At 37.8% G+C, this 11645-nt stretch overlaps 1 protein-coding gene across 1 annotated transcript; it reads right to left on the bottom strand.

The window, feature by feature from the left end:
* Positions 1-1546: 1546 nt before the first annotated feature.
* On the bottom strand, positions 1547-11557 carry LOC145784354 (2-aminoethylphosphonate--pyruvate transaminase-like). The gene is made up of 8 exons (XM_082596157.1): positions 11215-11557; positions 10858-11014; positions 10186-10318; positions 6216-6438; positions 5496-5646; positions 4314-4481; positions 2423-2589; positions 1547-1795 (listed from the first exon to the last, which is right to left on the bottom strand). Exons 1-8 carry the CDS (start codon positions 11387-11389, stop codon positions 1626-1628), a joined length of 1344 nt encoding a protein of 447 aa, XP_082452283.1. The 5' UTR covers positions 11390-11557; the 3' UTR covers positions 1547-1625.
* Positions 11558-11645: the final 88 nt, after the last annotated feature.

Genomic DNA, 11645 nt, shown 5'->3' with positions numbered 1-11645 from the left:
TGCTTTGTTGAGCTATTTTCATTGCCCGCATTGTGTGTTTACAATTTTTCCTTTATCTACTGTAGGTTATACTAAAATTACCACCTATAGGCCTAGCAATTTCGATTCACAACATGACTGGAACCAACGCAGGGACGCAGACGCAGGGACGCAGACTTGTCAAGGGAGGAGACGTTATCACCGACCCAATAGCGGCTCTTGCAGGATTCCACACAACGAACAGACAAGAATTCATCAGCAAACACGCCCGCACTGCCTTAACACTAGAGAGTTTGAATAAACTATATTGCATTCTTTGGATATGGTGCATTTTTCTTGGAAGTGTCTTGGGGCCGGAAAATCGTTTTCGTACCGGACCTACATTCTCCTCTCAACTGGCCAAAGGCACCATGTATGAGGTGTGCATGTGCACATCGTATCACTTCACTGCAACTCTTTCAAGAGAAAATATTGAGCAACAATGGCAATTTTGCTGCAAGTGTAGTCGAGTGATTTTTGTTGATTTTCATAATTATTGAAAGAAGTTTTTTCATATAGACAGGCCTATGCTGTTTAAAATCGAAACTTTAAAGGAATTCAATTTCACGATGAGGAAAGTAGCCAAGTTCGGCTTAAGACACATGATGCAACGCATAATACAAAGTCGTTACTTGTATTTTTTCTGAAAAATGTTTTTTGGGGCCCACTTTTAGAATTGTTTCCCGACCAGTCATGATTTCTCTCGGAGGCCCTGCTCATGATCTCTACCGAGGAAATCATTGATTGCAACTTTTGAAACATTTTTCCTGAGCTCACTCACGATGTCCCCGATTTTTCCAAGTATGTTATTGCTTTGAAATTGTTTTTACATAAACCAGTAGCCTACCTCCAACGATTGCGAGTTGAAACCGTGGTTTTAGCACACAGAAATTTATAAGGAATTGTTTATGCCCCACCATGACTCAAAACCGATTAAAGCCTATGCATGTTGTGCATCAAATCAAACATTTCAAGATCTTTATTATTTGATGCTGTGATCCATAACTTTGCAGTGCAAAAGGTCTGGAATAGATTGGATGCTTTGTTGAGCTATGTTTATTGTCTACATGCATGTGGCAACATTTTTAAACGCTGGTTGAAGTGCAAAGGGCACCGCATTTGAGATGTGCACACCATACGACTCTATTACACTTTTTTCTAAACAACGTGATGAGCAACAATGGCAATTTTCCTACAAATGTAGTCGAGTGGTTTTCATAACGAAAGAAGTTTTTACATACCGATACGCTGTTAAAATCGAAACTTCGCCAAGTTCAGCTTAAGACATATGAGGCAACCCATGGCACAAATTCTTTGCTTTTAGTTTCGCTGAAAATTGTTTTGTTGGAGCCCATTTTTCATATTGTTTTTCGACCAGACCTGATTGCTCTCGTAGGCCTTAGATGTACACAATACTTTTAAATCAGCATCGTTATTCCGTTACGTGGAGAAAGACTTCATTTTTTTTCAACTTCTAACTCCCTCAACTGATTTGGACTAAACACACTAGCAAGAAACACTAGCAAGGTATTAGCGTATTTTGTTTTATTTACTGCAAAACTGAATTTGCAATCTGATCAAAGACGGATTCTCGTGTAATGCAACAGCTACTTCACTGCTACATTAAAGTCTGTGAGTGGAAGATCCATCCTCATGTCTTGGCAAACATCCCGGATGCTGATGGCTAGCTCTTTGACGTCATCGGGGTACATGTGTCCAATTGTTCCAATGCGGAAGCACTTTTTGGCTGCGATCTTTTCAATTGAAATAAGATGTCCTAAAAAAAAAAATCAAGCATTTTTAACCTGTTCAATAATTGCTTATTCCTTGTTTAACTTATTCTCTTCTCTGTTGCTATTTTACTGATACGGTGTTGTTGTTTTTTTCATCCAACAAACGACTCTTTAGCTTGAAACGGGGTAGCAAATTTCGTTTCAAAGCGATAAGCAAGACAAACTACACTTTTGTTGATTTTGATCTTTTAGTCGCAAATACAGCATGACATCTTGATTATTAATTTATCGAAGTAGCCCGGGACAGAAATCCCTAAACATTATGAGCAAGAACATGCATGGACATTGGACAACTTCTGTCAAATGCGTTGAAAATAAACAAAAGTGTGAGGAAAGCAACTTGAAAAAAACTGTGAAAAGGACAATTGGCAAAACAAAATTATAAACGCCACTTGCTTGAAAGGCGTGATTTAATTACATTAGACAATTTTTTAGAAAATTCAGATAATATGAAACCAAGGAAGTTTCCAGAAATATTTAATAAAACTACCATTCAACGTTTTGTAGGCAGAGAAAAGTAGAGAGAAAAAGTTTCTCTGCCAAGAAAACGTTGAATGGTAGTTTTCTTAAATAATTTTTTAGAATAACTACAAAGAGGTAAAGTAGCCTACCATAATCAGTTAGCCTTTTGTAAAATTCGTCGAAAACAAATCGAGGTGTGTTAGGATATCTAAAGCAAGTGACAACGCAACCAAGGGGATTTTCTTCATCTCTCAAAAGTTGCTTGAATCCCATTATATTCATCTCTTCCTTCAGAATCTTTGTGTTTTGCTGGTACCTGCAAGATGACAGCTGTCTTTGTAAGGTCTACAGTGGCCCTACATCAAATGTCGAAAATTGATAACTATTTAGACAAGTGAAAACAAAAATATCAGCAACCTCTCCAGCACATGTAGCTCCACACAAAGTGAAAATCGCATGACTTTAAAATTTATTCTTTTTTTACGGCGGGAAAGAAAATCGAGAAATAAAACAAAGTAACTTCAGCGGGTTTAACATGATGTATTACATACACAAATATAACATAATTAAAAATAAACTCAAACGTTTTCGACACGTACGTGTGTCCTCATCAGGAATTACATATCTGCAATACACATAAAATGAAAATTGTAAGGTAAATTTGACTTTGCACTATAACTGTGACTGTATACTAACGACATTCCAGACTGAAAAGCACAAACTGAACAAGTGACACAGGAATGATTACAAGTAAATTATACGGTGGAAAACAGATCGCATGAAGTGTAAACTACAGGCATTTGACAAACAAATTAGAACACACACAATAGGAACGATGAGCCACAGGCGAATAACTGCCGGTTGAGAGACGGATTGTTACGTTTGATTCTTAAAGCTTTCATGATTTCAGTCTGACATTCAGATCTGCCTCGAGAGATGATTTTAAATTGGTCGATTGAGACATTGCCAGTGCACGTTTCACAAGAGGCGATGTGCTCTTTAATTGCACCTTTGGTTGTCAAGTTTGGGTTTAAGTGCTCTCCAGCCCTTGTCAACAAATGTCTGGTTGACATATCAATGTATGTCTGGTTTGCATCACGCAAACAAATAAATTTATACACAACATTTGAATAAAGAGCAAAGGGAGTAAGCGACTTCAGTTGAAAATATTGGTGCACTTTAAATGTTTTATATACAGGATGAATGTCGCATGAAAATTTCTTTTTTATAAGTTTAGCTAGGTTTTATGCAAAGCTTGTTAAATCTTTTCCTAAAAAAAGGGTATAGGCTACTAATAAAATAACCAAAATCTACTTCTTCAGGCGTGTCTTTTGGTTCATCAGCCATGAAGGACTGAAGGTGTTTAAGACTTTAAGAAACAAAATGATAAGAAAAGTTTTCTTAATCATAAAAAAGAATTTCATTTTCGTCATTTTCACTTTGTTTGAAGCTACACGAGTACACGTGCTTGAAAAGTTGCTGCTCTTTTTGTTTTCAACTGTTGAACTTATACAAATCAGCTTGTATCCTTGTAGATCCTTTTCATGCTTCATGAGGCAATCCGACAAATGTTTGTAGGTATGGTACACCCCTTCTTTTTCTTATAATATTTAGGCTAAGTTTAAAATCTTTAAGAACGTCTGCTCCTCTTGAGATAGAGTAAAATATCATTAGATTTGCCTTGAGAGCAGAACCAATAAAACAAGAAATGCAAGAAAAGTATGAAGCCAAATAAAACGGGTCTGCTACTATTCGGTGAGTTCGATTCGGTAAGTTCCTAACCTCTGACCCTAAAACGGCAATGATAATTAGGCTATGGTACCAGATAATTAAAAAAAAAATTGAAAAAATCACCGAATAGGGATCAGACTCAGCGAATCGAACTCACCGAAACGGGCCATTCAGAATAAAACAGCCAATTGTAATCTTTAAGAGGAAAGCTTTCTATGCAGTTGACATAACACAAGAGTGTGATGAGACAGATAATAAGTGTTTCGGTGTCATGCTACCTATCAAGCAAAAGCTTTTCTTTAGGTTTACCTCTCGAAACGTGCTTTTATACTTCCTTCCTCCGAGTATTCCATTAGCGCTTCCTTAAATCCACTCATCACGTAAGTTGGTGGCGTGAACAAAAAGTGACCAGTTTTTTCTAGTTCATCCCACTGGGCACCAATGTCCAACACTAACCCAACACCTTTGCAGCGATGTCTAAAACAATTTTTAAAATTTGATTGAATGCTAAACAGAAAAGTATAAGCTCGGTAAAGGTTTGTTATTGTAACTGTCTCTGCCGCCAGTGTAGCCAAATCGTTTGGCATCCGCTGGCTTCGATCAGTCTTTCAACAAGGTTGATAGGATCTTCATTCTGTTTTGTCCTTTGCGATGTTTTGCAATCGATGGAGATGTGGTGTGCTGAGCAGGGATCCCAGGCCAGCTTTTCTGATGTCAGATCTCAGCAGTTGTAATAAGTTGGTACGGTTAAGGTTTGGTTCTCGCTTATTGAAAACCGTTAAAACAATATTTTTCGGCACTAGTTACAGTACAAAGTGTGAATTTAAATATCCCAAATGATCTTTAATGTTCTAGACATACAGTGACGAATATGCACTTGTGCATTTCATCGGACCATAGGCCTAGTGCTTGTTGATACGATTGACAAGCAAGCTGGTTGTTGAATAAAAATTAAGTCAAGTCAATTTATTTTGTTTCAACAGCGCCATATAGTAACAAACGAGCAGAGTAAATGTAATTGTCAAAACAATGCATTGTACAACTGTTGGTTAGATTATGGCGCAATCAGGATGGTAGCGAAAGACCATAAGCAGTCATCTAGTCAGCCACCACCCCATCACAGTAAATCTAACTACACATTCATACACACTAGCGTGCAGACTGCAGAGGCAGGCACACTACTTCAATGAATAAAAATGGTTCGCCACTGAGATTGAAAAACAACTGCTGCTAGTTTGAATCTCCATTCTCAGACTGAGTAAGCCGAGGATGAAAATTCAAACAAGCGACCAAGAATCATCCAACGACAAGTGTCGCAGACAAACGAATCTCACAAGATCTCTGATATTGGGGCAAAAAACTATTTCAACCACTATTTTTAATGTTTATGGTACTAAAAATACGTTTTTAAATAAACTTATCGATAAGTTGCTCCAGTGTCACATTGTAAAGCACAGAAATAAATATTTCAAAAACCTTTTGTAAACTTACTTTTGAAGCATGTCCCTGCGGCAAATGACGAAAGATACTCCGGGAGCACCTTGAAGAATCTTGCATGAGTTGCTTATCAAGAAATCAACATTCTTCATGTCCACTGCGATTGCTCCAAAACTGGTCATGGCATCGACCAAAAACAAGCAGTCTGAGTGAGGTATTCAACGAGTTATGCGCTCAAAGCACGGTAGATTTTTTTTATCAGTAACAAGCAACATTATTGTAATTATTTTGCTTACTTGAAGGTAATCAAGTTGAGCAAAAAAGTGACACACTTTTATAGAAATACTGTTGTGAGTGTTAACATAGCCAAATGATTTAAAGGTTTAGACAGTAGATAAAAAAATTTTAGTTTGTTTTCTAAACCAGCCACTGGTATTCTGGTAATAATACGCAATCAGTCAATGAGTTTTCTTCACCATTTCCTCTTCATTGACAACTGAAATTATCCTGAAGAGTGCAATTAAAAAGGACGTAGCGTACTCACATTCGTTTGACCCGAATGGTAGGCTATTTCTGTTACGAACTGGTCGAGACACTATCGCGCTGTAAAGTATGAATTAAACTTTAAAATACCACATAGGCCTAAGGTAAATACTGTAAAAGAAATAAACAATGTGAAACTCTTTTCTCCCAATGTTTTGCTTATTGTATCATAGTTTTGATCATTGCACGTTCATGTATAACTGTTTGCATGGCAAATTTCATAGATTCTACCTGGTGAACATTTCTTCACAATCCTCCCAATTTCGTTGACTGGGTTTACCATTCCTGAGGAAGTTTCGCAATGCACAGCCATGACTCCACTGATGTCATTATTAGAAAGCAGCGTTTCCTGAAGTGCTTTTATGTGCATGGGAATTTTCTTGTAATGTATGCCACTACACTGACATATCTCCGCAAGGCGTTCACCGTACAAACCATTCTCCATGATCAGCAGCTGTAAACAAACAATCGGGTAAAAAGTGTGGAAGGCAAATGAAGTAGCCTAATATTGGAATCAATTTGTGCTGAGGAGGAGGATTTTTTGAGAAAAGCATTGGGTTTGAATGTACATGGGGGTAAACTCATTCTCGGATTAAAAAAATGTTCTTGAAAGCTTAATCCTGGCAGTTTTGAAGACTCTGCGGAGACTAGAGGCTTTGAACTTCTGACGCAGGCCAAGTCACGGAGATCAATACAGTGAAGTTTCCACTTGTTGTTAAAGTGAGGCAGTGTTGTACGCGTCATTGAAATAATTTGACGGCATCAGCGTCAGCGCGAATTGCCTAAAAACTTTACGGCGTAAAGGACTGCGTAAGCTCTTAAAGAAATTGACGGCGTCAGCGTCAGCGCTAATTTCTAGCGCTATTTTTTGCCAGCGTCTCATAAAACGGAAATATTTCAACCAAGTTCAGGCTAACAATAGCTATAAATAAAGAGCAGGTATTATGTTTTGAGACTGTATTGTAATTAGCTGCTCAGCCTATATAATTAGTTATTTCCTTGCAGAAAAACAAGCATTTCAAAACGTTTGTCTGACAATTTGCTGCGTTTGGGACGCATATTCAGGGGCGCCGGAGCGATTTTTGACTGGAGGGGCAGTAGTATGAAAAAAGGGCACTTCTGTTGCTGAAAGGCTAATTTTTTTAAGTTTTAAGATAAGATATAGCGATAATGCTCATCTATCACCTCATTATCGAGTAATGATACAAGCGTCCGCTATACAAAAGAACAATGGCACGGAAGGGCATCATGCTATTTTATAATGATGTAATATAACTTACTGCGATGGAGAATTTTGTGTCGTGAATATTATTTTGAGGCAAAAATAGAACATTATAATTAGGCTAAAAGCGAATAGCATAAATTGTTATATTGCAAAGTGTGCAGTAGCTTATATGACCTTAAAAGGGCACCATTGCCCCCTCTTCCCTCCCCATCCACAGAAATTTGAGGGCAGGGGGGCATCCGCTCCCCCTGCTTCCCCCCGATTGTGGCGCCCCTGCGCATATTGTCCTTTCCAAGTGAAAACATGCGTTCCACAGCAGCGCTGGTTGGTATTGGTGTGTTGTATTTCAAAAACAAGTTGAAAACGTTTAGTCGGAAAAGTATCACTGTTCCAAGCGTGCTGTGATAGTTTAGCATGTATAAATCTTTTAACGAGGTCCACTGCACCAACATCGCTCTTTTCAGGGGCATAGAGCTCTTGAAATAAAGTATATTCAACATCCGCGATGCCATTCATGGGTTTTTCGCTTTCAGTCTCTGATCCCTCGTTCTCAATACATGGGTGATCACTGATCACTAGGGCCATTTTTTTATGACCTTAAAAAATCAATAATATGACTTTATTTTTTGGAAAATATGACTTTATATGACTTTATGTGAAAATCGTTTATTTTTACATGCGAACAACGTCACTCACGGAACTAAAGAGTAAAACATACGCAACATAACAGTAATACACATCCACTTTTATTTTAAACCACTGTTGTAGTACAGTTTCATGTAGGGTGGAATGTTAGAGTCTTTGAAGTTACGATTTAGACGTAAAAATGACTTTAGTAAGTTTTACAATCGCTTTGACTTTCGCTGCATTTGATTCTTTCACTTTTGGCATGCTGAACCAGATATTCTCTCTATGTCTAAGTCTCTGTATATATTTAACTGTTATATTCTTCAGTTTGCTCCTAGTTGTAGGCTACTGTATTTGTATATAAGTAGACCAAGGTTGAGCTTTTTAGCTTGCTTACCCACTGACTGAACTTCACATGACCTCCCACTTCAATGCACAGAAGTAGAACAGATTGTGTTGCAACACAATGCAATGTGTGACCTCATAAAATATAGGTCTGTGACTGTAAGTGTTATGTAGGCTAATCCTACAGTTTGCCTTCGTTCAATCAGAAATTGCCTTACATTCTTAGTGCTTAATTGCTTCACCGCTTAAATTGGTACTTTTTATTTAAAGTATACAACGGTATGACTTTATAACTCAAAAATATGACTATATAACTTAAAAAGCTGATTTATGACCTAACCAGGAAAATATGACTTTATATGACTTTATAACTTTCTTAATATACCTCATAGGGATGCGGTTTTTGCGTTAAAATTGATTTCACGACTTACTGATGCATAGAAAAAAATATGACTTTAATGACTTTAAATGGCCCTACTGATCACCATTTGGCAAACTTTTTCCGCTTGTATTCCAGGGAGCCATTCCAACCAACGCAAAAACTGGTAATTCGGATGAGTCGCGCTGGCCAGAATACATTGTGAAACTCTTATTGTGAAACGAGATTTTCCATGAAAACAAAAAATGACGCTTAGTGCTTGACGCTTAAAATCGGCAAAATAGTTGACGGCGCTATCACTTCCGTCAACTGAAAAATAAATTGACGGCGCTAGCCTCAGCGTCAACAAAAAGTTGACGCCGTCAAATGACGCCGTCAACACTGAAGTGAGGATTACTCTAAATTATATACACCAGTGGTTCTCAACCTTTTACTGATTGCGTACTACCTGACAACTTTTACTATCGCTGGATACCAGCTAGTTTCAGAAAGACTCAAGTTACTCAAGTGCACTTATTATTACAAAACACACAGTTTATAGTGTGAGGGCTGCAACTTTTTTTTCTCTACAAGCTGCTCTATGATGCCAGGTGTAACCTCACTAACCGCGCATCAGAAATAACGCCTCGGCTCATCAAGATGACTACGGCTCTTGGTTTTAATTGCTATCATGGCCGAAAATCTTTGCTTACACTCCCGTGAGAGAAAAACCAGTAGCTCAGGAACAGCATTGTGGGCCAATGTCGGGTAAGTGGAGGCTATGTTTATCCAGAAGTTGATTAGTGAGCATTCTTTGTGATTCATTTTCGCTGTCTCATCAGCTTAGATGTCACTGATCGCTTCTTGTTTACCAGTTCTCACAGGTAGAAGTGTTGAGTTGACGGAAAACGGATTACCAATGTGTGTGTGACATTTTGTATCCAGAAAATAATGCATCTGTTCCGTTCTGAGCAACCTCAGGTGATCTGCAAGTTCTTCTCCAGCAATGGTGATGTGATTGTACGTCATACAGCAATAGTAATGTCATAACGTTTAGCCAATACAAAGGCTACACTAGGGAGAGAGAGAGAAACTGTTACTGATTTATTTTAGCCAAATCAACAATAAATTGTTGTAATTTTTTATCTGATTTTAGAAATATTGACTATAGAAGAAAGCTACTTGTGTACCATTTGGAAAGCTCCCGCATAACACTAATCACTGGTTGTACACGTATATACCACAGGTTGAGAATGAGAACCACTGCTATACACAAAGCGCCGCTGAATGGAGTCCTGGCCTTAAATTTTGTTGCTCAAGCGCGCAATCTGAGAGTTGAATCAGCGTTGCTCGATTGTTGCATTTTAAGCACAGAACTTCATTCAGCTGCATACAGTGGGTGGAATAATTTACAGACAACAACACTTTAACAACCAGAAGCTTCACTCTGCCATCCTCGGTAACCGGGCCTGCGTCAGTGGTTCAAAGCCTCTACATCTACAAGTATGTGAAACTGCCAGGAAGAACTTTTCAGAGACTCTCTCAGTCCAAGGATAACGGTTTAAACCAATTAACTAGGCTATCTTTTTTCCTCACTAATTTTATAAATTTTCTTCAGTAAACTACAAAAAAAGATATTACGAAACCTTTTTGTTCTTTTTCCCCATAATCGTTTGAATGGTAGCTTCTGTGGCTGCAGTACCACTACCGTCGAGGAGGATGGTCGTGTACTCATCACGACCTACTTTCGCTATTTGAAGAAGGGCTTCCCTGATATATCTAACAAAAAAATAAAAAAAATTCAAACACTATTTTTTGGACGTAGGCTAGCTTTTAAAACGTTTTTTTTGGCTATTAAAATGTATAATAGGTAAGTTATGATTCAAACAAACAATAAACGTTTATTTATCATTCAAGTAAAGTTCAGTGTTTTCTGCAAGCATGCTTATTGTTTTTTTTATGCTGGAAAGCAAAAATATTCCATATTTTCCCATATTTATTATTTTCAATCGAAAGCAAACTGTTTAGTGTTTGCAGTAATATTGTTCAAAACGAATTTTAATTGGGCAAAATGTAATTCTTCACAAGCCTTAATTCAGCGCTGGTTTGGAAGTTTTGAAAAACACGGTGCAATTCTAAGCATTTTTAAATAAAACAACGTTTTCTGAAATTTTAATGAGGTTTGGTTTGGTTTCGACCTTGAAGCGAAACCAAATAAAAAACCTTTTGCATCAGAATATAGTCTCGTTTCGAAAAAGTAGCCTATTGCTCCCCACAGTGTAAAATATACTGAGCTCCTGATGTCATGTGATACTTACGCGGTAATATAAGAAAACTCTGAGTGCCTTCTGCCGACATCTGTCAGCAAGGCCATTTTCACTCGATTGCTGACCATCAAGGGACCTGGGGTGAACAGCTTTCTTCTCATGGCAATCACTCGAAGGTTATTTACCTCAGTTGTAGTCTTTGTAACAACTGTTCAAAAAAATCCAGTTACTTCAAGCTTAGTAGAAAATACTCTTGCAAATACGTTGTAAACTACAACTACTGGTACTTGTTTTAGTTTTAAAATTCTACGAAACATAAAACATCGTAAAATATGCTGACAGCCTTACATATAGGCCATAGAGAAGAGATGGTGTTTTTGATTGTAGCATGAAATAAGCAATTCTTACCTTCAGTAGCATGTAGTGGAACCTTAGTCTCTTGAACTTGTTTCACTTCGTAATCAACCTGTCTAGGAATGTGATATTTCGTCTCGTGCGACAACATTCTAGCTGACACACATCGCAATCCAGCTGCTAATTGCTGCATGCACAAAAACTGAGCATACCGACTTGGTAAGGCCATATTTTCTTCGTTTGTTCTTTCTTTACACTACTCAAAAAAACTTGGCTTTATCAAATTTCTTATGAAACTTGTGCAGTTCATACAGCCGCAAAGCGACGGAGTGAGCTTCCTAGAATACAGATTTTGCCAACTTTCCCGGACCCTATCGTGCACCCTAATTTTCAAAATACTTTTGCAAACAAAAACTTATTACAAGCGCTTGCCATGATTTTGTTTGCTGCTGTGATAAACAATGCTGTTTATTACGTATTTATGA

This window comes from Aplidium turbinatum, chromosome 15 (genome assembly GCF_918807975.1).
Source record: "Aplidium turbinatum chromosome 15, kaAplTurb1.1, whole genome shotgun sequence".
In the NCBI taxonomy this organism is placed as follows: domain Eukaryota; kingdom Metazoa; phylum Chordata; class Ascidiacea; order Aplousobranchia; family Polyclinidae; genus Aplidium; species Aplidium turbinatum.
Note: the sequence above shows the minus strand (reverse complement) of the source record. Positions and strands in the feature narration are given on the sequence as shown.

Coding starts and splice junctions, on each gene's coding strand:
- LOC145784354 (XM_082596157.1), bottom strand. CDS start 11,389: ATGGCCTTACCAAGTCGGTATGCTCAGTTTTTGTGCATGCAGCAATTA. Junction 10,319..10,857: donor GAGTTTTCTTATATTACCGC/GTAAGTATCACA, acceptor TTTTTTTGTTAG/ATATATCAGGGAAGCCCTTC. Junction 1,796..2,422: donor CAAAAGGCTAACTGATTATG/GTAGGCTACTTT, acceptor TTTTTTTTTTAG/GACATCTTATTTCAATTGAA.